Source organism: Opisthocomus hoazin, chromosome 2, assembly GCF_030867145.1.
Source record: "Opisthocomus hoazin isolate bOpiHoa1 chromosome 2, bOpiHoa1.hap1, whole genome shotgun sequence".
Lineage (NCBI taxonomy): Eukaryota > Metazoa > Chordata > Aves > Opisthocomiformes > Opisthocomidae > Opisthocomus > Opisthocomus hoazin.
In genome coordinates this window covers 25,811,528-25,837,835 of record NC_134415.1, presented here as the reverse complement: position 1 = coordinate 25,837,835, position 26,308 = coordinate 25,811,528, and the positions used below count along the sequence as shown (strand labels likewise).

At 35.6% G+C, this 26,308-nt stretch overlaps 1 protein-coding gene across 6 annotated transcripts in view; it reads left to right on the top strand.

The window, feature by feature from the left end:
* UBR2 (ubiquitin protein ligase E3 component n-recognin 2) overlaps nt 1-26,308 on the top strand; it is a 62,636-nt gene that overhangs the window by 31,396 nt on the left and 4,932 nt on the right. For all 6 annotated transcript variants that reach the window (XR_012763081.1, XR_012763080.1, XR_012763079.1 and 3 more), the window contains 30 exons: nt 55-116; nt 911-1,021; nt 2,883-2,948; nt 4,330-4,452; nt 4,813-4,876; nt 5,179-5,303; nt 6,589-6,641; nt 6,889-6,991; nt 7,550-7,598; nt 7,964-8,118; nt 10,060-10,162; nt 10,934-11,043; nt 11,264-11,344; nt 12,103-12,284; nt 12,973-13,172; nt 14,018-14,111; nt 14,893-15,054; nt 15,412-15,509; nt 16,081-16,153; nt 16,969-17,117; nt 17,214-17,269; nt 17,690-17,786; nt 19,912-19,979; nt 20,466-20,601; nt 21,240-21,330; nt 21,865-21,995; nt 23,669-23,777; nt 23,981-24,037; nt 25,535-25,612; nt 25,896-26,066. Coding sequence is in view for 3 of the 6 variants with exons in the window: in XM_075412918.1 (XP_075269033.1) it covers nt 55-116; nt 911-1,021; nt 2,883-2,948; nt 4,330-4,452; nt 4,813-4,876; nt 5,179-5,303; nt 6,589-6,641; nt 6,889-6,991; nt 7,550-7,598; nt 7,964-8,118; nt 10,060-10,162; nt 10,934-11,043; nt 11,264-11,344; nt 12,103-12,284; nt 12,973-13,172; nt 14,018-14,111; nt 14,893-15,054; nt 15,412-15,509; nt 16,081-16,153; nt 16,969-17,117; nt 17,214-17,269; nt 17,690-17,786; nt 19,912-19,979; nt 20,466-20,601; nt 21,240-21,330; nt 21,865-21,995; nt 23,669-23,777; nt 23,981-24,037; nt 25,535-25,612; nt 25,896-26,066 (3,157 nt within the window). In the remaining 3 variants the exon portion in view is untranslated. The remainder of the gene's footprint in view (nt 1-54; nt 117-910; nt 1,022-2,882; nt 2,949-4,329; nt 4,453-4,812; nt 4,877-5,178; nt 5,304-6,588; nt 6,642-6,888; nt 6,992-7,549; nt 7,599-7,963; nt 8,119-10,059; nt 10,163-10,933; nt 11,044-11,263; nt 11,345-12,102; nt 12,285-12,972; nt 13,173-14,017; nt 14,112-14,892; nt 15,055-15,411; nt 15,510-16,080; nt 16,154-16,968; nt 17,118-17,213; nt 17,270-17,689; nt 17,787-19,911; nt 19,980-20,465; nt 20,602-21,239; nt 21,331-21,864; nt 21,996-23,668; nt 23,778-23,980; nt 24,038-25,534; nt 25,613-25,895; nt 26,067-26,308) is intronic.

Below are 26,308 nucleotides of genomic sequence, written 5' to 3'. Positions count from 1 at the left end.
ATTATGTAAAATTTTGTCTGTAATATTATGTGTTTGTTTCATGTATTTATGTAGGCTTGCATGTTTTGCTGAGTAAAACTGAAGTGGCATATAAGTTTCCAGAGCTACTACCCCTGGTATGTAATTAAATGTAGCATATTTATTAAATATAATTAATGCTGAAGGTGAAATGGGTCATGTAAGTGTAGGATATTATTAAATAAAACAGAGGACCTTTTTGCTATGAATTCTGTCCAGGGAGACTATGTTTAGTAGATAGAATTGCATCTTAAAAAATTAATATCTAGATATTCATGACTGAATCAATATTACCCTTAAATAACTTAAGACTCAGGTTTAAGTTTTGTATTTTGTTCCTCATGAATTACCTTTTTTTGTAGTAGAAACTGTTTTGAGGAACTCCTGGCAGAACCTGATTCCTTCTCCTTGGCCTAGGTTCTGATTTTCTTCCCCAGCTGTTTCTTGCTTCCTGCATGTTCTTACTGATATGCTGTTTCTATAAAGGGAAGTTAAAAAGAACAAGATAAATTAAGAGAAGAAAACGTAACTGGGAGAAGAAATCTCCCTTTCCTTTGAAAGAAGTAGTACTTAACCTTTGAATGAAAGAAAGCAAATGACAATGTTATTAAATTGATAGTGTTGATGTTTTAAAATACAAAACCTACTGTCTTTAAGAATAAACTGAAGCCCTGTGGAGGACTTCTGTGGAGCAAAGACAGATTGTAAGTCTGGTTAATAGCTACTGGGTAGTTTGTGAATAGGCTTATCAAACCTTTGTAATATGTGTGTTGGATTTGATCCTCTCTTGTATTGTCAGAGTATTTTAATGATCACAGATATCATCCTCCTTAATTTCAGTTCCATTTTATTTTCTCTGTGTATATCAAAATATTGCATTTTCTTAATGCAGAGTGAACTTAGCCCACCTATGTTAATAGAGCATCCTCTACGATGCCTAGTCCTATGTGCCCAAGTGCATGCAGGGATGTGGAGAAGGAATGGCTTCTCTCTTGTTAATCAGGTAAGTACGTAGTGACTGTAGAATCACTGTTTTCTCATAACTCCCCTCATATGGTTTCGGACCTTAAAACCTCTCTTTTCTGTATTGATTGCAAGTTTTACATATATAAATCTTATGGGAGGCAATACGAGGTAGGCATTTACATCAGCATTTGCATCATTTGAATATTTTTTCTTTTAAACTCGTCTTTGATTTCTTAGTCAGAAGTTGCTTTTTTGTTTCAGGACTACCACAGTGCTCAGTGAACTTGGTGCTCTGTGTAAAGAAGTTTTAGAATAATGCAATTAATGACCCTTAGTCTTTTTACTGTGTACTTCCAACAACAGCACAAAGTGCAGAATTAAATGTGTGCATCTTTGGTAATACCTTCATCGCTTTCACATAAAAGTCTCAAATATAAATATATGCACCATTAAGATATTATTCCTATTTATGTTTATAAAGTAATTAAAATTTGAAGACCACACAGAAGCATTAGAACGAGCGTAGAACTGAGCATTTCTTGGCTTTTCTCTCTCATACTTCTTTTTCTAGCTCCATCCATCTCTGAACTTTTGTTCTCTTGTGTTTGTATGAATTGGGTCTTAGGTGTTTCAAGCAGAACAAGTATAAAATGGGTACTGTAGTGTCAGTACCACCCACCAGGGTGATCGTCTAAAGTGATTTTCTCAGCAAGACATAGATCGCAACAGAAATAGAATTTAGTTTTGTGGGGTGTTAACTTGATTTATTTGCAAGAAACTTCTTTTCCTCCCACAAGCCTCTATCTTCACTAGATAATTGCAATGCATGTGTACTAGGAGGCTGAATTAAGCTGTTCAAACATACTATATTCTGACACTCCTTGCCTCTTAACCTAAGGAGTCTTTATAAGGTGATGTCTTTTTATTGTCATTATTAAAGCAAAAGGAGCTCTAGTTATGTATAATTATAATGGCATCCGTATTGCTGTAGACATATCAAATCTGAAATTTCAGCATAGCTTTTGGTGGAAAAATAAGACTATTAATTTCCCCTGCTCATCAATATCTTGAAGTGAAGAGCCTGGTTTAGTTTAGGTAATATGGCTACCGTAGACTGGAAGTCCTTTCTGTTTGCTTTGGCTATGGAGAGCTCATGTTTGGCCAACTCCTTTTGGATATTTTCCCAGAAGGCAACCTGCGTGTGGATTATTAGAATGGGAAAGAGAGGGGAAGGCATGCCTAGCTCTCTTACATGTGGTTCTGGTGAGAAACGGTGTGTCCCTGGAGGAAAGATTAGCATGCTGAACATTGTTGCCTGTCCCAGGTAGAAACTTGACAGCCCTCTATTTTTCCTTAATTGTGGTAGAATCAACCTTTCCCACTTTTCAGTGCCATGCAGTGGTTGCGGTGTTGTTGCTGCTTGGTGCAGTACTGTTGAGTTCACTCCCAGGATGGTTTGGGTTAAGCGTAGTTCTGTCACAACATTAACATTTTGCTGAACCTGACAATTCCTGAAAGAATAATTAAAGAGCAATTCACGGAGCAAAGAAAGAGCATTTCTGCAACTGTAAGGGCTTTCTCTCCTGTGAATTTCAAACAGTTAATTGCTAAACAAGTAGATATAGTAAAACGTAGCTCAAAGAGGTTAGCAAGTTTTTTTCCATGTAAGTGTATGCAATCTAGACATGAGGTCAGTACAACCCAGCCAGCACCTATGCTTGTTTTGTGTTATATAAAAATGCTTTTTACATACAAATATATTTGTATATTTTTCCAGATCATGGGTTAATTTTTTTGTTTACTAATAGTGTATAACAAAATTTATTTTTTCCAGAATGAAAAAAGTTGAGATTAAATATTATGTTTGTTAATTATTGTGGTTGGTTTGTTTGTTTCAGATTTATTACTATCATAATGTCAAGTGCAGGAGGGAGATGTTTGACAAGGACATAGTAATGCTTCAGGTAACCACATGTATCAGTTTGTATTTTTATCAAGCGTTTTCAGGATAAGTTTGCATGTGTCTCTGGCTCCATCAGAATCTTTTAATGACAAGGAAAAATGTCAATTTTTGTGGAAGGACTTGTATCTGCATCTTTATGGGATAATTTGTAATGGAAATGCTGTTGTTATAATCCTTGTTTTTTAAATATAGTGTGAAAAGTGCAGAATTTTCTGTGTAAAGTATGTAATGCTAAATCTTGAAGAATGTGGTATTTTAACTAATGAGTTGTGCTGTACTGGCAATTGTTTGAGTCTGCAGGTCTTCAGTAGTTTACTTAATGTACGCATTGTCTCTTCTCCCTCCCTTCAAAGCTGGCATCTAGAATGCTGGGCAGTAGTTTGATTGGCTGGATAGCCATGTAGTGGTTTGATTTTTTTTTTTTTTTTTTTTTTTTTCCTTCCCCTCAGAGGAGATTTTACAAATCTGGCAGTCTACTTAGTTCTGACACAGAGAGGTCTGATGATTACTTCTGCATTGAGAGTAATGAAAGCTAAAATTTGCAGCTCAGGGTGCACAGTTCACCTGGACATCAAATCTTTTCTCAGGAGATCCCTCAAGTCTTACCTAGAGTTAGCAATAACCAATATGATGCACATGTCCTGAGCTACTTCTGCTTTCAGACAGATTTCCCTGGGGCTTGATCTGCCCCTGATTTTTGATGATCATCTGAAGCTGCCCATTTGGGTAGATATCCTTCACTTTTGTTGGGAATTATCTTTCTTAAAGATAGTCTCATTAGCAGTAGCAAGCTATCAACAAATATTTATAAATTGATTAATTTAGGTACATTGTTTAATAAACAGAAAAAAACTTTGGCCAGTAGTTTTCAGAAGTGGAAGTAAATGTTTGTGGCTACATTGAAACATTAGTATTCTTTTAGGAAGGTTTGGGAGGTCTTGCAAAAGTTTTTGGCCTTTGTTTTGAGGATTGGAATTTGTTTTTAAAATCTTTGTGCTAGGTATACTAAGTGATATTATACCTTCTAAAAGTTGAGCCAGCAGTAAGAAGATTTTAGGGGCAAAACCAGTCAATCAAAAGTCTTTCACTGAATTTTACTTAGAGTATTTGAGATAGAAGGAATAACCCTGAATATATTACACTTAAAATACTTACACAGAAATTATTTATAAAGCATAGGATCCTGCTTGTCAAACATGCTGTCACTTGTGTTATTGAAGTCCTAAGAGAGTAAATTTAGGTAATTAAATCTTCATGCTCAGGATAAAGCAAGGCACGAATTTCATAAAGAATATACTGTGAACATTGTATATAAATATACAAACATGCCATAATAACACCCAATCTATTTTCTGTTTTTAATCGTACTTTTTCTTTAATAGACAGGTGTGTCTATGATGGATCCAAATCACTTCTTGATGATAATGCTGAGTCGCTTTGAACTTTATCAGATATTTAGTACTCCAGACTATGGCAAAAGATTTAGCACAGAGAATACTAACAAGGTATTTTACGGACTCCTGCAATAGAAGATCTGTGATTTTGTTTTCAAAAGTGTATCAGATGCTGTTGTACTGAGACTGCAATTTGTTGATAAAAAAGCAAAACCTATCCTGTTTTAATTTGGCTTAACCAGTTTGAAGTATGCATGAATATTTTTACCTGTCAAACTGATGCATAGTTCATGCATTTTTTAAGAAGTTTAAGGCAGTTGTGATTGCATTTCAGCATAGCTTAATTTGGGAGTGCTAAGGGTGAAAACAGGCGATGTTTTGAAGCACTGAAAAAATATATTCAGCATATGGAATAATTCTTTTATCTTAAAGTGAAAAATGTAAATTATTCTTTTGTTTATTTAAATTCAGGATGTTGTTCAACAAAATAACACTCTTATAGAAGAGATGCTGTACCTCATTATAATGATTGTTGGTAAGTTCAGAATACATTTAATTAATTTTTAAAATTCAGTCTCTTTAATGATTTGAAATTAGCATTCTTCATTGTAATCTCACCTTCAGTTCTATTTTGGACTTCCTGTAGTTCTGACTTCTTTCCTAGGAGAAAAGCCTTGAAATGAACTTAGATTAACGTAATGAATTTTTGAACACTGGTGAGGGAACACAAGATTTCACAGAAAAGACCTATTTTTCAGTCTTTTGCCTTAAGTTGTGAAAGAAGAGAAATAAATGTTTAAAATCCTTAAAAAAAGTTATGGTTTTTTATTTTTACAGGTGAAAGATTCAGTCCTGGAATAGGACAGGTAAATGCAACAGATGAAATCAAACGAGAGATCATCCATCAGCTGAGCATCAGGCCAATGGCTCACAGCGAATTGGTAAAGGCGTTACCTGAAGACGTAAGTAACTTGGGATTAAAAAAAAAAAGGCAACTTCAACTTTATAAGGTTGATTGCTGGAAATTTTTCTTATGCAAGTTTGTGCCACTTAATGTGGAATGGGAGCAGCATGGTTATGCTAAGAGCAACGTTAGCATGAGTACAGATTAATAGTTGTCACGGAGGAGGTAGGAAAGAGCTGTAGAAGCAGCAGCAACATGTGAAGGAGACAGGAGCCTGAGAGCTGCTTCAGCTCCATTCTCTTTTTAATACCGTTTCTTATCAGGCCATCTGGCCAACAGTCTCTGCAGTCTGCTTGTAAACCCTGAATAGATGTATGGAAGGGGGTGGTTGGAGCTATCCAAAAACATAAGCTGTTATATTTTAAAGCCTGACAATAGCTGAAAAGACAGGGAATCATACACAGTATAACAACTTGTGTAACATAAATGCTTCATTTGCGTGGACAGAAGCATTTATCTGAATTCTGATAGGAGTGGTTTGGTAGCATAACAAAGCTTTTTTTCTTTTTTTAAAGAATGTTTTTTAAGTAAACTCTGAAACATGATTTCTGAAGGCAGTCAAAATTTGAAAGTTAATCTTTTACTATATTTGTGGTACTTTTAATGATAAATTCTGAAATATTTTTCATTGTACTAAATATTTTAAACTGAAATAATTTGAAAAGTCAAGTTTTAGGGTAGCATTATGATTTTTTAAAAGTATTGTAAGGTTGGATGAAAAAGCAAACTAAGATTTAAGCTTGAGTTCTAAATTGTATCGTCAGCCTTAAATACTTTTTCCCTGGCCTGTTAACTGCTGTGAATATGTATTGCAGGAGGGGAATGGGAGTATTAAAAGGTAATTCGAGTATGAAGTAGTGTTACGTATCTGAGCTGATTTCTCCTACTGCCTTTTCTGGTAGTTTTACCATTTTTCAGTGACTTGTCTTTTTAGCTTGCCTATATATTTCGTTTTAAAGGCCTAGAAACCAGAAATATTGGCTGTATATTCCTAAGATATGCAGAGTAAGCTAGCAAGAGTTTTCTTCCGTTACTGTTACATCCATGTTTATTATGACAGGGAAAAATGGTAAAAATTAAGCACTTGAAATGGCAGGATTTTTTAAAAATACTTCTGCAGAGGTGGTATCCCTGAATGTGTTTTCATGTTACGTGTTTATGTGCCAGTAAAATTACTTTGTACTACATTTATTTTGCATGTTTATCTAGTGTTGTATGATACTTGAATGTGTTTAATCCAAGAACTACAGTAACACGCTGCCTTGCCTTTTCACTCAATGTAGGAGAACAGAGAGACAGGAATGGAAAGTGTGATTGAAGAAGTGGCATGTTTCAAGTATGTTCCTCTTTATTCTAATATTTCAACTTTAAAAATGGAATATCTAAATTAGTGAAAATGAGAGACTAGAAGAAAGGGGGCTGGGTCATGGTGTTTTCCGCATGGCTGTACTCATGTGCATCATATTTGATTTCTAGGATGCCTATTGAGTGGTGTTTTTTAGCTGTTGTAGTTAACCTTTTATGCTCAGATGCTAACAACCAACGAATTTAAGTTTTCATCTCTTTTTTTTTTTTCTTTTTAGGAAACCAGGATTAACAGGCAGAGGGCTCTACGAATTAAAACCAGAATGTGCCAGGAACTTCAATCTGTATTTCTATCACTTTTCAAGGGCAGAGCAATCAAAGGTACCTAGTAATTTAACCTTCTGGGTTTTATTTTATGTATTTTTTGGTTTGCTTTTTTCCAGAGCTTTATTCTGTGAACAAGTATTATCAACTGGTTAAATGTTAACTTATTTGAGACTGTCGACAGAATTTGCCCAAGATTTTGCAGTGATTTCTATGCCACTAGCTCCTGTGCCCTATACAGAGCTGCTGAAATCAGTGGGGCTTCAGGAGCTTGTCTATGGGTTCTCTTAGGTGTTACTGGAAGTAGTTAAGCAATCTGTGTTTTCACTTACGTTTATGGAAGTTACCATTTTAGCTCGGATTTGTCTTACAATTTCATGCTAGAAAAAGAACCCAGGCTGGCTCAAGATGAAAGATTAATTTTGAAGATGCAGGCCCTACTTCACGAGTAGAATGTTGGGACAAACTGAAAAGACGTGGAAGCTTTCTTGTTTTGTTTAACGCTGGGAAAAAGGGGGGAAAAACAGTAACAACGTAATAAAGTGTGAATGCTTTTTCACTATTTTTATATTTGTACAGTTTTTGAGTAATATTGGTATCACTCTTCAATTTCAGGCAGAGGAAGCACAAAGAAAGCTGAAAAAACAGAACAGAGAAGATACAGGTATTTCTTTTTGAGAGAAGATGGGAGAAGAGGGAAGCACCTCAAACTGTGTATTGCCCTGACACTTAGGTTAACATCCTCTTCTTGGGCTAGCCAGAAACTGGTGAAGATACAGCAGTTTCCCTTACAGCTCCCTCGTTATAGACAGGAATCTGATCCGTCATGGAACCAGCTTTCTGAATGGCTTATTCCTTCGGCTTTTCTGTTACATGCAAGCCAGGCTGAATGTTATAACGTGTTGTCTGTAATACTGTTTATCAAGCAGCTGTACGCTATTTTGGGTTAAGCTGTTTGAAAGTCAGACATTTTGTGAGTGTTGCAAATTTTAGAGATTCTGAAATGTCATATACAAATTTCCCTTTCAGCACTTCCACCACCAGCTCTTCCTCCTTTCTGCCCGCTTTTTGCAAGTCTGGTTAATATTCTGCAATCTGATGTCATGCTCTGCATTATGGGAACTATACTGCAGTGGGCAGTAGAACACAATGGATATGCCTGGTCAGAGTCCATGCTGCAAAGGGTATGTGTCCTTATTTAAAATTGTGCTTATGCTAAGGGAAGGAATATGTATTCTAGCATTTTAACATGGGTTTGTAGATTTGGGTTGTTTACTTGGTATCTAGCATATCCAGAATACCCCGAATGAGAAATAAATGGTGCTTTCTGGTGTACAAGACTAGGGAAAACCTTCTGCCTCCTATACAGTTTTTTTTTAAAAGTAAATGGAAGACGGAGGTAAATTTATAATGGGATGCGCATGAGAGGGAAGGAAGTAAGTTGAAATAGTGTTTACTGTGGTAGATAATATGCAACAACTGAGACAAATAGGTTAAGTAAAGCGCGTTGACTTTTTCTTGACATTCTTTTGCTGATTTTCAATTTAGGCTAAATCACTTTAGAAAAAACCACAGAAGTACAGAGAAGAATTTTCTAACTTGAAAGCATATCAGTTTTTGGAAACTCAGCTGAGCTGTTTGTTCCTCACTATTTATAATGATGTTTAGAAACCTGGAGGGTTACTGTAGGTTTTGTTGTCCATGATAGCCATTTTCTGGGATTTGCAGAGGTAAGTGGTGAGCTGCTGTCGTAGGGCTGTTCAGATTGGTCAGGGTTGTTGGTTTAGTGTCCAAACCAAAACTTCAAAAATATTGATGGATTTTTAATTAACATTTTGAAATAAAAACCCAACTCTGAAACTCAGTATTAATTTTTTTATATTCAGTCTTACTGAGTGTATATTATTTTTACAGCTAAGTTTAAATTAATGTAAGCAATTCTGCATAACACGAAAAAAGATGAAAATGAAACAACATACCAGTATTATAAATCACAACAAAAACTGACAAGTGTAGTTACATTTAGGTGATGTGAGAATGCTAGGCTTTGGAATAACTGTTTGAATAGAACAAGATTTTATTTTTATTTTTTTGAAACTGAACTGAAACATGCTCAGCCATTTGAGTACTTCTGCATTGTTCTCCAAAATGTGCAGTTCATTAGGGACCTGTCACTTACAAGTAGTGCTTTGTGTTCACTGGTGCCATGCTGTTGGACTGTGTCTTTCCCGAGTTAACCACTCTTATCTTGAAGCACCATGCAAAGGTTGATGTGAAGCATCTGGAGGAGGTGGTCTGTGTCTCATGAGACCTTGTCAGATAGAGGTGATGAACTGAGGAAAAATTTACTGTTACTAATTAAAAAAACCCTTGAAGACTCAGATCAGGTTTTACCACTTTCTGTAGATACTTTGGTTATCTTAGACTGTTTCATTCCAGTTCTGCTACAGATTTTCTGCTGATTATCCTATCCTTACATGGGTTTCAGTGTTAATTCCAAGCGTTCAGTAACAGTTCTTGTCTAGAGCATCCTGCCAATTTGTACATGGTGGCAGAAATGGATGATTCAGTATGAGTTCACCACCAAGATTTAAGCATTTCAGCTTTAAAATGCCATTCAGACTATTTTAGTGCCAAATAAGGTAACTTCAGTCATTAAGTTCAAGATTACACCTTTTTACTGACCCAAAAGTTAACATAATTTTAAAATGTGTTTCTAGAGTGTTAGAATAAATTAAGTTTAATAATTTTAACTTCTTGTTGGTAAATTTTGTATGTAAAAAGGATTTAAAGTGTGCATTGTACCTCTGTCCAGAGACTTGCAATAATAACATGCAGTTGCTAGGCTAAGAAACACTGATTTCTCACTCAGTAGACAGGACAGAAAACAGAAAGATAGAAGTGGTGTAATGTGTTTTTCTGGTAAAATTTCAAGAATTTGTAAGCAAACGCTGTTACTCCTGTGTAATGTAGCTTTGGAATTAAGTATATAGAAATATCTTCAAATATATTATTCTATAATTTTATTGTATGACTTCCTTGTCTCTTAATCAATTATGCAAACTACATAAAGAGATTGTATGAATTGTTTAAAAAAAGAACTAAAATTGATATTTTTTGTGTAGGTTTTGCATTTACTTGGAATGGCATTACAAGAAGAAAAACAACATTTGGAGAATCTCAGTGAAGAGAGTGTTGTAACATTTACCTTCACTCAGAAAATATCAAGTATGCCTTTCTTTTCAAATGTGTAGCAAATTTTAAATGACTGAAAATGCCAATATCTCATATTTTATGAAAAATATTGTTCTGAAAAACATGTTCTGAAAGATTATTTATTAGAATAGTAGATTTTTTTATCCATCAAAATTTACCAAGTTGACTATACGTATGTGCTTTACATATGTGTAGATTCTATGATAGTGGCAATACTAAAGGCTTTTTTTAGAGGAGCAATCCAAAAGTAGGATAATTTGCCAGTAAGTCTGATTCTTAATATCTTTAAGCAGTGTCTCAGCAAATGTTGCTGTACATGATCAGATGCTACATTTGGAAAAAGTACAGCTGTGTTCTTAAATGGTCTTTTAATCTTGACTCTCCTTTGCATGTTCTGACTAGTGCCTCTAGTTTTGTGAAGACATGAAAATTGCTAAGACTCTTCTGTTTAAAAGAGGTGTGAAATAAAATATTGGAAGTTCTACATGTCAGCTTGCAAGATGAAAACAGCCAGGGAGCATGTACAGTGCATTTGTCTTGTAAGAAAATACAGTCAATGAGGAAGACTTTTAAGACTCCTTCCTCTTAACTTTTCAGGATTTAGAGGGTATTAATGAAAATGTTTGAGAGGGGAATTAAAGTTATGTATTTTGCTTATTTGTTGAAGGAATTCTTCAGATGCTGAACGTATAGAAGTGTTGAGTTTTGTTGTTTTTAATGGTAGCGAACGATTAGTTTGTCAGGTAACAGTATAATCAATTGTCGTAATGATTTTTTTCTCAGAACCAGGAGATGCACCCAATAATTCCCCTAGCATACTAGCTATGCTAGAAACACTGCAAAATGCGCCTCATCTGGAAGTGCACAAGGACATGATCAGATGGATACTGAAGGTAAATCTGTTTTTTATAACTGCTGAAAATCATGGAAGGAAAATTTTTGAAACTTTCCTAATTGTATTGTGATTATTTCCGTATTTCCTGTGTTGATTTGCTGTACCTACTTTTTTCCTCTTCTGGAGTCCAACACTGCACATTATCTGGCCAGCATTATAGTATACACAGTTATATTCACATGTCACAAATATATTGTGTTGTTTTTATTTTCTTACAGACTTTTAATACTATTAAGAAACTAAGAGAAAGTTCTTCTACAAGTCCTGTGGCTGAGACAGAAGGAAATATTATGGAGGAGGTAAAAGCAAATTGTAACAGTTAGTTGATCTGGAACAGGTCTGGGTTGTGACTAAAGGACTATATTCCTAATTGCAGGTCTAAATCAAAGATGGGAAACATCAGTGTTTTCTGAAATTCTGTCTCACAGCTTATAGATCAAACCCATTTGTTTGAAAGACCTGTTGGGATAGTCCCTGGACTGTTTTTCTTTGCTTTATATATTGTAGTCTCCAAGTCTTTTGCAAGTTTACTGCTTAGAACCATCTGTAGTACTGATCACAGCATTTAACGATTCTGCTCCTCTCATAATTTCAGGCTCCTTAGAAGGTTGTTGAGAGAAATGGTATCTATGCATTTTTACCATGCAGATCATTGCAGATAAGATCTGCTGATTTGTTTAGCTTGATATGACATTCTAGATAGTACACAAAGACCTTGGACTACTGTAGTGCATTTAGGAATACAGCTAACATGAAGGAAGAGTAGCACTAGAGACCTGTCACTTACCTTTTTGTCTTATGAATGCTCAAAGGGAAAAGAAATAGAAAATACAGTTAAAGGTTGAGGGGGAGAGGTACACTCCTGGATCTACCTGGCACTGAGCATGAGCTAAAGAAAAGAGGGCACAGAATAACTTTTTGGTAGACTTTTCTTTTGTCTTTTTATGAGATTTTCATTGTTTGCAGCTTAGTACAAGTTACACATAGCAGTAGCTAAAGTAAATTGTCTTGTTGTGGTAAGATATTAAAAATGACTGAGTGAACAATACAATTTCAGAGTTCACGTGATAAAGACAAAGCTGAAAGGAAACGAAAAGCTGAGATTGCCAGACTGCGCAGGGAAAAGATCATGGCCCAGATGTCTGAGATGCAACGGCACTTCATTAATGAAAACAAAGAACTCTTTCAGCAGACTTTGGCGGAGCTAGATAGTTCAACCTCCAGAGTACACGAAAATAGGTAAAGGAATCTCATTTAAATTTTTTTCTTTTAACTTGTACATCAGATTGTCCTGTTGCTACTGCTTTAAAAAGTGGGTTTTCTTAGTCTTGATGGAAAACTATTTGTAAGTTCTTGAGATCAAAAAAGCAGCAGTAAATGAAATACTTTTCTCCCCCTTTCTGTCAAGATGGTGGGATAAATATTTATTTCTCCCTCATCACATCCTTATAGTGCTCAACATAAACTGACAAATATTTTTTTTTTGTATAAAATCATCCAGTAAATTGTTAATAATACTGAAGAAACTATGCTATTAAACATAGTAAGTTGAAAATAACTGATTATGTGTCTGAGGATCTGGAAGAAAACCTGCTTCTAGCTGGAAAGATGAAATGAAGCGTGCTAATGATTTTGGGGGGAAGTGGAGAGTGTTTTCAGAATTTGTGTCAAGCACTTAAGGGATGGTGGTGATTAGGGTCGCAGATGTAGTTTCTGTCTTAAACTGGGGTTGGGAGGGTATGAATTGTTTCAGAAAATGTGTTCTGTTTCTGGGGAGATAGGAATTGTATGAATGCCCAGACTATTTTTGGTCAGAGAGCATTTATCATAAAGCTAGAAAGCTCATTAATCACATTTAAATCATTATCTGATTTGTAAGTGATGTTTTTAAAATAATTTGCTCACTAGTATTCTTTGAATATTCTAGCCCTGTAATTTCAGATGCAAAACTCACAGCCTTGGGACCAGAGCAAACTAAAGTAGCTGAGCACAGACAGGTTGTTATGTGTATATTGTGTCAGGAGGAGCAAGAAGTTAAAGTGGACAGCAGGGCTATGGTCTTGGCAGCATTTATTCAGCGATCAACTGTGTTGTCTAAAAATAGAAACAAAGTTATTCCAGACCCTGGTAAGTAGTGTTCGTAGTTGTCTTTAATGGATGTTGGAGTCACCGTAACAACGACATGCTTTCTTTTGAGGCAGTAGTAGTACCACCTTCTTACGTATAATTGTGAAGGAATTAATTGTATTTTTAGTGAGGTAGAAATGTGTTTTCTAAATGATAATGTAGAATCACCGCAAAGTGTTATACAAACATTCTGACAGCTATTTATGACAAATCATTTGCAACTATTAAAAAACGTTTCAAAATCAGAAGTGTTTGTTGTTAAACTTCACCCATAACGTTATAGAGAGAGGAGGTGTTGATGTACTGCTGTAAAAGCACAAGATACACATTTCCTTCCTCTCAGTTATATAACCTGAAATGCCTCTTAGTGGTAACAGTGAAAAAATACTTGGATTTGGGTAACTTCATGAAACAGATCACTTTATCAATGGCGTTGTTGCAAAGGCTCCTTTTGGATTCTGTATATGTAAACATATAGAAGACTTCTGTGCTGAATCCTTTTGTACTCTCACTCTGAAGATTAACGTTCTTAGACTCATTGTTTAATGGCACTGAACCACCAAAACTGCAGGTAGATCTTGGAGACTTTTACTAGGGCCCCAGCCCCTCCAAAAGCTTGGTTTGAAGTTCAAGTACAACACATGCACTCAAAACAACACCATGCTTGTGAATGACCTAAATAGTTTAAGTTGTTGTGAATTAGTAACGTGTTTTATGCTTCATCAATTGGGTTATACTTTTGTAATAAAAGTTTAAGAATAATGCAAATCAGTAACATCTTATCAGCAGTTAGGTCTTTTGATAAGTGTTTATTTCAAAGTGGTTTTGTTTTATTTTAAATACAGAAAAGTATGACCCGTTATTCATGCACCCGGATCTGTCATGTGGAACACACACGGGCAGCTGTGGACATGTTATGCATGCTCATTGTTGGCAAAGGTACAAACACTGGCTCCTGAAGTGCTTGGTTTCAAATTTTGCCTTGTGTGAGCTTTTAGGAGCTCCCAGAGATTCTGTGACTAAAACCACTTGGTGATCCTAGTGCAGGTTTCACTTGTGGTCCTTTATCGCTGCTCACTGAAGATGTGTTCTTCATCTTCTTGTGTAGCTTACGTACAGTCCTGTGTGGTTGCCATTAACTCCTGGAAACATCCTTAGATGCTTGTATTCAGACCACTTTGTGATCATTGTCAGGCATGCTCTAAACCATCCCAGAGGCTTCTGGAATAGCAGTTACGTTTAGCAAAGCAGTGAATTTGGTTCATTTTCATATAGGTTTCAGAGATCAGCCACCAATTTTTCCAGTTGCTGCTCTGTTGTGGCCTGTAATGGAATATGCACATGGATAATACTCACGGCATGTCCCTTAAAATTTGATGTAAAACTCAAGAATTTTATTTTTTGAATCCTTTGACATTGTCTATACCGCTCCCCCTCACCTTTTTTTTTCCGAAATGGAAATTGCTAAAGCTAAAACTTAAATGTGGTTTTTGACAGCCCAGTAAACTTCAGCACTCTGGGGAATTTTGGCTGCCAAAACCTGGGGATAGCCTGCGGTTAATAATACTTTGTCAGTCAGAGGGTAGAGCTTTTTCCTTCAGATAATTTTCTTATGTCTATCTGGGAAAAGGCAAAACATGGACTTCATTAGAATTAATGAATTTATATGTTAAAGTAATATTTTAATAATTTGTCACTCATATCTTGCTCTTCTCTAAAGGTATTTTGATGCTGTCCAAGCAAAAGAGCAACGAAGACAGCAAAGATTACGAGTACACACAAGTTATGATGTAGAAAATGGTGAATTCCTCTGCCCACTTTGTGAATGTTTAAGCAACACAGTTATTCCTCTGCTTCCTCCACCAAGAGTTTTGTTTAACAGGTCTGTTTGCTTTATAAATGTCCTTAATAAATGTAAAAAACAACATCCCAAACAAGCCAAACCTGAAAACCCCTTTTCAAAATGTTTATTAGCTTCTGTTTTGATAACCTCAGATGGATTGCATGCCTCCTTATTTTGGTTTATGGACCTTTCCTGGTTATTGTGTAGTATGGAATTTAAATTATGAAAGGACAGTGAAGTGTAGGACCTGTAGGAAAACAACTGAAGATAGAATTTCAACTGAAGAAAGAGCCTGTTGAGAAATAGAAGAACTTGCAATACTTATGAAATATTAATCCTCTATATAGTTTGTTCTTAACTAACGTGTATATTCTGTTTATATGTATTTTTGGACAGGTTAGACTTTTCAGGCCAACCAAACCTAACTCAGTGGATCAAAACAGTATCTCAGCAAATAAAAGTGCTGTATTTACTTCGGGATGAAGACTGTGCGAGTAAGTCTGAAGAAATGTCTATGTTTGTATGTGAAAATCATTTAGGTTGGAAAAGACCCTAAGATCGATTCCAGTGATTAGCCTGAGACTACTAAGTCCACCACTAAACCATGTCCGTAAGCACCCACATCCACACGTCTGAAATACCTCCAGGGATGGTGACTCCACCACTTCCCTGGGCAGCCTGTTCCGATGCTTGACAACTGTTTTGATAAAGAAATTTTTCCTGATACCCAGTCTAAACCTCTGCTTGCACAACTTGAGGCCATTCCTCTCATCCTATCAGTTTTCACTTGAGACTGACAGCCATCTTGTTATAACCTCCTTTGAGGTAGTTGTAGGGTGCGAGAAGGTCTCCCCTCAGCTTCCTTTTTTTCCAGACAAAACAACACCAGGTCATGAAAAAGACAAAGTATTATGGGTCTGCCACAGTGGAGTTCAGAGATGGTGGCAAAAATGGCAAGGGTACCTTGGAATTTCAGTTTCTGGTGATGTGCTCTTGCAACTTTTTACAATGTATAAATTATGGATAGGTGAATAATCAGTGTTTTATTACTACTTGTTTGTACAGGCAATTCTGGTAATTCAGAAAAAATGGATCAACTGCAATTACCTGAAGGATTTAGACCAGATTTCAAACCGAAGTATGTATTTACATCTTAATAAATCATTAAAACTTCGTCATGAAGTAGTAACATGAAAATAGAATGCGACTTCTGTGTTATAAGGTCTCAATGATTAAGGCAAAAACATGAATTCTACCTTAATTAGAAAATTTGATCCTATTGTTATGATGGTGTTGAAGTCCAATGCACAAATAGTAAATAATGCAGTAGAATTTCAGAGATGAATGTGATACATGGGTGTGCAAAGAAGACACTGCTGTTGTATAAATTGCAACATCAGGATTAGGCTTTCTTTACCCATTGCTTGTAACTGAGCGAAGGACTCATCGTTATAGCTCAACACTAAAAGTAAAACATCAAGAAAGACTATGAAATGGAGAGTACGGTAATATGGAATTTCAGCTACTATGATATGTTTGTATTGGAGTCTACCCATTCTTCACTTGGGGAGAAAGTAATGAAATTCATTACATGATACAGACATTTATCTGGCAATTGCACACAAAAATGTGAGACACCTATCCCAGTTGATGACAGATTTTACCATCAATCACACAGTTCTTCTAGTCTTAACTGTATTATCTTTTTCAATACTGGATATTATTAATGCTGAAAAATGAGATTTGTTCCAATTAAATAATCAAAGAATAATTGGGAGTGTATCTGTTGCAGAAAAGAGGTTACAGAACACCAGATCCAAGGAAAGATACTGGCGTTCTCACTTAAATTTTAAAAATCCAGGTGCTTAGCTATGGGGTGAATGCTCATCATTAAAAGTACTGTGCTGCCAGTGGAGAAAAAATGAATTAGTAAGACTGTTTTCTTTGTTTCAGGAATCCTTATTCTGAAAGTGTGAGAGAGATGTTGACAACTTTTGGTACGGCAACATACAAAGTAGGTTTGAAGGTTCATCCAAATGAAGAAGATCCACGTGTACCTATAATGTGCTGGGGAAGCTGTGCTTACACGATACAGACCATAGGTACTAATGTATTCATTTTACTCTTTTATATGTGAATTTCAGAATGTAGTTAAATTCACAGCATTGAAATATTTTGGGGTTTTGTTTTTTTTCCAGAACGAATTTTAGCTGATGAAGACAAACCATTATTTGGTCATTTACCTTGCCGACAGGTAAGGATCAAGTGGCAATTCCTGTTTGAATCGGTGGGAAGAGGGCATTGTGTGTCTTTAAAGCAGCATATCTGAATTTGAAGTTATGGTTATTTGATGGTTGTATTTGTTGGATCCTACTGTTTAGTCATCAGTATCTGATTATTAATTGATTTCAAAACCAAATCTAGAAAATTTTTTTTTTTCTATAAATGCGTAGTTTAGTAAGGCTAGGGTTTCTTATGGTAACGGTCAAATCAAAACTACTGAAGAGAACTTGTACATTTGCATAAACGTTAATACCTTTGTCATATACTTAAACACTCAGACTGTTCCCATGAACTGCAGCGGAGGGGCCTAAAAAGAATGCTGTAAGTTAAAAGACCTTTTCAGACTGAGGAACTTTTAACTGTGGCAGTGTCTCTTTCTTTGTTTTTAAAGGATGACTGCCTTACATCTTTAACAAGATTTGCGGCAGCTCACTGGACAGTTTCATCTCTTTCAGCAGTACAGAGTCACTTTTGTACTCTCTTAGCATGTAAGTTCACCAGCTCATTCTGGTTTTTTTTACAAAGATACAGATATAGAAAGAAAGATACTTACAGAATGATTGTTAGTCTTGATTACAAGAAGATTGTTTTATGTGATGAAATAAATAGTCCAACAGCTAATATTTGAATATGTGTACCTGTAAGTATTTCCTCATACCATGGAAAAAAAGACATTTCTTTTGATCTGCAGTTCCAAGATACCTTTCAAGAGAAGCATTGATATTCTGCTGTGAAGGAGTTCTGTTGATTCTTCCCAGTATTTGTATTGGTGCTTTTAGAAGGGTACATAGAGCAAAGGAGAAGGAAGTGTGGTCCTTCATGGAACTTTAGAGAGGAAGAAATTAAGGTTAATAGAGCATTGAAAGGAAATGGGATATTCTCAGAGATGTGTAATATATCTGCAAACTTCTCTGCCTTTGAAAAGAATCTGTGATAAGACAGGACTTACTATGTAATGTCATATGTTAGTTGAGATTTTTAAAGAGAACAGCCAAAATGTTCCAGGCTTGAAGCATTTGTGGATACAGTTGAAAAGCCTGAAGTTCAGCCTAATGCAGTAATTGCCCTTGTGAGGACTGTTCCGAAAGGGTATTCTAAAATGGGATAATTTTAATATTTATAGTCAATAGAGCAGAGAAACTTTTCAAATGTGTTCCTCTACTGAAATTACTAGTAGAATTGATACCACCTACTTCAGTAAACAGGTGGCAGCTTGATGGAGAAGAAAGTAATTGACATCAGGTTATAGCAGTCGTGATGGAGCCATTTTCTATGTGAAGCAGAAGAGTGTTGCTAGCTGTTTGGAACTTTGTTGTATACGGTGTTCTGCATGATTTGTGATTTTCTTGAAGACTTGAATCAATGTTTCTTCAAAGCTTTTCTTCCTTCCAGCTGACAGAAGCAACTGTACTGCTTTTATTTTTATGAAGGAAAAGAGTTTGTAATTTTATTTAATTTTTCAAGGCTAGGAATAAGGAAAATTATTAGCCTTTTATCTGTCAGTGTTCTAGGAACTGTTTATCCATAAAGATAACTTATCAAATAAAAGTTTGGTTTTGGAAGCCCCTATTTCTGGTCACATTTTTGTTAGAAGCGTTTTTCAGACTTTTGGGTTGAGTTGTGTGGCTACATGCTTACAAAAGTAAAAACATTTGAAATCTGAGTGGTGGTGAAATGTTTGCGAAAAGAAATAGCTTGAAAATGTCACAGATCTCCAGCTGTTAATTTTCTGGCCAGCAAGGCAGCAGTCTTCAACTGAAGTATTTTTAAGTTATTATAATGAGGCTATTTTTAATTGTAGCAGTGTTTTTGAACTTGGCAGCTTAATGCTTATAGTTACATTGTAAAACTATTCTTATAGCTGCGGTTTAACTTTTTTATTGTAAAGCAGTTTTCAGTGCTTGGAGTACAGAGGTTTGCAACTGTTTCTTGATTGTTGGTTTAAATACATTGTAACATTTTCAAGGCACTCTGTTTCTGTTTTCTTTTCGATAGAGTTTACTCCCTTACTTGCAATTTATTAGGTGTGTGAATTTCTGTTAGTTGTAGTGCTTTGATACTTTGTGGTTACTGTGAATGTGAATACCACAGAGATGGAGAGACCAATACTTAGTTCTTTGTTACTGAAAGAGAAAACTGATTTTAAGAGACTCTTCAGCAATGCAATTTTGAATTCGTGAGGCAAGTTTAGTGAACCTAGTAAAGTTAAATAAATTGCAAAAGTTTTCTTTGAACAGCTGTCCAACAGACAACAATTAGCTTATTTCTGGGTCAGTGCTTGAGATACTGTCTGATTTTATCTCCCACTGGAAGCCTAAGCAATGAAATTAAGTCATTATGGGAGCAGTGAATGGCACCACTTACTTTGTTATGGTTACTTTGGGTTTGTTTCATTTTAATACACTATAGTCAAGTAGGCAAGAGTCTTCTTCAGTAATGTTGAACAACTCTTGATTTCACGCCTTTCTGACCAGACCTGACACATTTATATTTTAAATACTTTAAGCATATAAACCAAGGAGATGGCTCTCATTTTGTAACTGAAGTACACTAATAGCTTTTAATATCTAAATGCTAAATTAATCCATGTATTTTTCTCTTTAAAATACTCAGCACTGGTGCCTAATGAAAAAAATGGAAATCTTCCTTGCATACTTGATATTGACATGTTTCATTTATTGGTAAGTGTTCCATAATATATATTAATAGTGTTTTGATCCAGTAGGCACTATGCCAAAACGTCTTTGGAAACTTTCTGTTTGCACTGGGTTAGAAAGTTTTCAAAATGTTCAGGTTTTTAGTATTTTTTCACTACTTATCATTTAAATACTTTTTGTGTTGCAAGTATTCTTATCTAAAAATAAAAAGGGGTAAAATGAGGTGGAATGTATACTCTGGATGTTGAACCAAACCAAAAAACCAAAACCCCCTCAACAAACCACAAAAAAAGCAGCAAAGAAAACCCCCAAAACAAACCCAGACTTCCAAAAAAAACTTGATAGTTAATCATTGTTCCCTTAAATAACAGCTTGCTTATTAGCTTCAACAATTAGCCTTATGAGGTATGCTGTCTTCAAAGGGTATAGAAGCAGCATGAGCAGAGAAAATGGGCAGATTCTAAAAGAAAATAAATATACCGGCTTTCTTGTTTGTTTTTTTTTTTATAGGTAGGCTTGGTGCTTTCTTTCCCTGCCATACATTGTCAGGATTTTTCAGGGGTTAGTCTTGGCACTGGAGATCTTCACCTGTTTCACCTTGTCACTATGGCACACATAATACAAATTTTACTTACCTCATCAACAGGTAATTGCTCTTTCTTTCAACTTTTAGTGAAATGATTCCCCAAATCTGTACTTGGAAAGCACTAAGGTATTCTTGGTAAATGTCTGCAGTTCACAGTTGCAAAAATAAAATTGCTAGTGCTCTCTCTTTCAGCCCATAGAAAGTATTGATAAATTGTACTTATGGAAGTTCAGTCTTTTGTCTTTATTGCTTAACACTGGAAGTTTCTTAGAGCATAGTTAGTCATGAATCCTTGCTTTCTAGCTAATGTTGCAGTGCCTTGGAGTGTTTATTGCAGAGACTTGGCTTAGATGTCGCATGATGAATAAGTTGCAATTAGTGAAGTACAGAATCAATGTATCTTCTGGCAAGAGGAACTGGGTAAGGTGTAGTATGCTAAAAGCAAAGAACTCCAAGCAAGTATGTTAGGAAACCCGACCAATCGGAACAAGTAAACCAGCACCTCACTGGAGTTGACAGTAGCACAAACTTACTACAGAAGATGTGCAGCAGAAAACTTTTTTCCAGTACATCATATTATAGCACAGTGGAATGTTGCGCTTAGTTTTTGCCTTTTTCTCAAAACTTGAAAAATTACATTCTTGCTGTATAAACATGCATATATGAAGTAACTTGCTTATTATTTCTTTCTTCTTCAGAAGAGAATGGCATGGATCAGGAAGACACTAACAGTGAAGAGGAAGTAGCTGTGCTTACACTGTATAAATTTCTTTGCCAGTGTACAGGAAGGTAAAAGTGCGATCTTTTGATAAGATTTTATCAAGTATTGTTCCTCCTGGACTCTACACTGCTGACTGAATTCTATATACTAATGCTGTCAAAGATGAGACTTTTGACTTGGGAGCTCTGGCATCTTGTTTCTTATCTACTACTTCTAGATTTACTTTTCAAGTAATTGTTCCTATGAATTCCTCTGTGCTTGTGAAGATATCTGTTCATGATTATGCTCTGGAGCAATTTGTTTTAGTCAGTTTGTAGATGTGTAGAATCTGGAATTGGCAGTGTCTGAGTACAGAATACTTGTTAGATCTGAAACGTCTACGCAAAGTTTTCCGTAATTTACTGTCCCAGTTGGTTACGTTTTTATGAATCTCTGTTTCATAGTTTTTCTTGGAGTTAGCTTTGAAGTAATCACTTTGCATAATGCTTGTTTCAACTGAAGTCAGTAACTTAATATGAAATATGACTGAAGACTTACTAAATATAGCTCTCAAACTGAAATGATTAAAGCAAAGCAAACACTTTTTCTTGTATTCTCTTAAGTGCCTTGAAAGAAATTTCCTCAGGCTGGCACCTATGGAGGAATTTAAAAGCTGGAATCATGCCTTTCCTGAGATGTTCTGCTTTGTTTTTCCATTACTTAAATGGAGTCCCAGCACCCTCAGAAATTCAAGGTAGTGTCTGCTTCGTATTAAATCACCTTTTCAAGACATAAACATTTATGGACAAAATAAATGATGTTTCAGCTCTCTTTTCTGAAGAAGCTGATGGAATGAATGTGGATTTGTTACCAGTGCAGAATCATATCTGCATAATGAAAAAAGAAATAAAAATTGTTTCTGTTTTAAAAATTTAAGAAAGGCAAATGCCTTTCTAGATTGCTTAAAACAGAAATTCATGCTTTTCTGTTAAAAAATGTGAAATTTTGGATATTTCAGATCTCCTATTGATTACTGTTTTCATCAAATGAGACCTGCTTTTGCTTGCATTGATTTCATTCTAGTCAGCATCTGCTAATGGTTAATATCTCTCTATAAATACACTATGTTACATTGCACCCCAAATAATCAATGTTTACTGTCCTCCATCTATGGTGCATTTAGGGATAGAATGTAAATCCAAAGATATTGATAGTATAGGTTGACACTCCTTCAGTATGATACTTGGTGTTGAGCGGTTGTCTCTTGTCATGGGTATCTGCGTGATTTGGTACTTGTAGAATGTTTCCTTGACGTGTAGCTGCTTGACAAATGGTGTATAAAATGTAGATTTTTTTTTTTCACTTAACAATTGCAGTACTTAAGCATTTGGGCAAAAGAGAAGAAACCTCTATTCCTGAACTCTGATTTGCTGTAACAAGGTTTCTCAAGCTCACAGTCTGGACCAGTGGGACAACTTAAGTTCTTTGTTACAGATACCTAAACATGAGATACACGATGCAGATGTACTTCCAGACAGTAGGTCCATGGGCCTTTAGAGAGTTGGTTGTAGGGGAAAGGAAGAGGAAGGCTTTGCTTCGCTTTTTTTACTATCTGCAAGTCCCAGGTGCTTGGATGGCCCTGCAGGTCCCCACCACCAAGGGATGTCCTGATGGTGGCTGTGGCACTGGGTGTTTTGCTTTGCCTACCCAATCCCCAGCCCCAGGACCCACAAGTGGCCTGTATTGCTCTTCTCTGGTGTTTTACAGGTGGCTGTGAAACAGCAGTCACTTGGGCGTGAGAGAGAAGTGAGCACAGCTTTTATTGTAATTCTCTTCGCTCCTTTATTCAGGAGCAAAAGAGGCTGTGCCACGAAAGAGGTACTGGTGCTCTTTGGGTGCTCTTTGCCCTGAAAGTTGGGAGAGCAGGGGCCCAGGGAGTCAAACCAATAGACTGGTATGAATATGGCAATCTGGCGGTTGTGCCTTACATATTTTAGTAGAGTTAGGCATTGCAGGCATTTGCAATTTCTGTATTTCTGAGGCTGTGGTGTATTGCCTGTCACTGACCACTGCTCTGGGTTTGTGTCACAGACTCCAGGGATTACAAAGTAGCTATTTAATGGATGGCATTAAAACAAAGATATATCAAGTTGTAAAGGCCATTGAACTCTTTGTTAGGGTTCTTATATGACTAGACTTGAAACATAATTGTGAGGAGGTTTGAGGAAAGTTGCTTTTCATTACTGGCAGCTTTCCAACGTAGCTGTTTGGTGCCTTTACCAGCACTTTTGTACTTCGTATCACATTTTGGGTGTAGGGGAATACTGTTTAAAACAAAAGATAACTGTCCCATATTTAGAGCTGTATTTCATTTATAATCTAATTTTTTAAAAATGTAATTATTAAAATTATGCTTTTTTTTTACAGTAAATGGAACAAACCATTTTGAACACTTATGTAGCTATCTTTCCTTGCCAAACAACCTCACCTGCCTTTTTCAAGAAAATAGTGAGATTCTGAACACACTAATAGAAAGGTAAGTCATGTTTTTATGCTCCCAGAAGTACATATATGGAAGTGAATCATAAACTTTGAAAAGCATTTGTGAAAGAAGTGTTTTGAAAGAAATCATTTTGGTTGTAGAGATTATTGAATAAATATACTGTGGATTTTTTGCTTATTTGTTTTTGCAATGTATCATCCATTGACGTTAAAAGCCAATTTTTTTCTTTCTTGTAGTTGGTGCAGTAACAATGAAGTAAAAAGATACCTGGAAGGCAAGAGGCATGCTATCAGGTAAACATGAAAAAAAATTTAAGCAGAGATGGGGAGAAACTTTAATGTTGTAGTTTTCTCTAAATACTTTTTCTAAAGGGTGTTTATAGTAACATAGTATTGTTTCTGCTTGATTGGGGGATAGGCGAAGAGATTTTTGTAAGAAAAGTGAAATATTGATTGAATTAGTAGATTTCAAAAGTAAAGTAAAATATTACAGTTTTATTTAGACTGATCTGCAGTAATCAGAGGCCATAACATTTCTTCTCATGTTTACTGTATAGATTTGTACCTTCTGACTCAAAAGATACACCGTTGCTTAAAGACATTTATAACCTTTATTTAAAAATACCAGGCATTGAAGGGCTCTTAAAATTATCGAGAATCCAAATTCTTCAGTGAAATCAACATTGAGTGCGCTAGAAGGAAAATTTGCTTTTCATACATTTCTACTTGCTAAGCAATTGTTTTGGATTCAGAACACATTTAATACTTAGTGCATGTCGATAGGCATTTGGGGTGTTTTTCTTTATGAAGGCTGGATAAAAATAGTGGTTATCAATTATCGAAATAATTATAAATGGATATGAGGTTCACAGTGCTTTCATTAAAAACTTATTCCTGCATTTTAATCTCCTGTGTTACATGCATGAAGTCAATCTTTCAACACTGTACATACAATAAGGCCAAGTCACAAAAATAAAAATCAGTCGCTTCATTAGTTAAATACCATTCTATTAACAGAGTTTCTTATACAGTAAGAGTACTCTGATTGCATAATTGATTTCCTGTTCTGTTGTGATTGTTGGGATGTTTTTCTGTGTTCCTCTTGATGATTCTTAACTGCTCTTCCCAAGATTATGTCTAACTTCACAGTGATTTTTTTATTCTTTCTCCCAGCATGTTCTTGTACATTGCTTGTGTTACAAACCTCTGTTTACATTTCACAGTCTAATTTGTGTTATCCCTTCAGTTGAAGACTACTAAAATTTAGTGTGCAATGTCTGCAAATAAATTAACTTTTAACTGTTATTTTTAAAGATATAAATGTTTGATATTAAATAGGTCCTTTTTGTTGCATGAATATTTCATTCTCTTCAGGATGCAAGTTCTCTGAACTTGAGAGTCAGACTATTTTCCGTTCAATATTAGTGACAAAGGGAAAGTACAAAGCAAACTGATAAGGGAGCAGAACAAATACTCGGTTAAACCTGTAGTGACGTCATGATGAGGTTTTGCTAAAAGTATACATATGACGTGTATTTTTCTGACTTTCTGCCTGTACGTTTTCTCAAATTCCTAAAAAAGTATGACTAAGAAAACTGAAGGTGGTCTAGTTGAGAGATGATGTGGGTTCCTTTGCTACCATTTTATTTTGTGAATGGCAGAGAAGAGGAAAACTTTATCTAAACAGCATCTGTGAATAATTACATTTGAGTCAGAAAACATGAATGAGTTTGAAATTGCTGTGTGTTATTCATTGAAATATGAGTGATTGATTTGATTGCTTTATTCTAGCTATGCAAGAGAATCCAACAAATTAATAGACCTTCCAGATGACTACAGCTGCCTCATTAACCAAGCATCCAATTTCTCGTAAGTTGTATGCAATTACATTGAGGACCCTAAAGTCTTCTGCTTCTTCTGATGAACTAGGAAACCTCTAAACTAAAAGTTTCAGGAAGTTGTTTATAGAATCATTAAGTTAATGGCACGTGTTGGTTGTCACCTCTTCCAGCAAACTGCTGTGTTTTTCATTGAAATAGAAATTGGAAGAGTCTGTGTAGTTGTTAACTGTATAAATGTTCAGAAGTACTTTTGAATCTTTTTACGATCTAGAATTAATACATACAATGGATTTTTTTTTTCTCTACAAAAGGTGTCCAAAATCAGGTGGTGATAAAAGCAGAGCCCCAACATTGTGCCTTGTGTGTGGGACCATGCTGTGTTCTCAGAGTTACTGTTGTCAAACTGAATTAGAAGGAGAAGACGTTGGAGCCTGTACTGCACACACATACACTTGTGGTTCTGGAGTGGGGATATTCCTTAGGTAAGGAACTGAACACCTCTACTTCTGTTGCTAGGTTGGATGGTGTGGGTAGACATGAAATGAATAGTTCTAGAAATGTGATTGTAGGGGTGGTTTGTAAAGGCAGCAGTTTGCTAATAACAGGGTTGCCTAAAAACTAGAGTGTATTCATCTTCCTTATACTTTGGTGTAAGATTCAGAGGTTGTTTCTTTGAAGATGAGGTATTGCACAAAATTTGAATTTCATTTTAAAGTGAATTTGT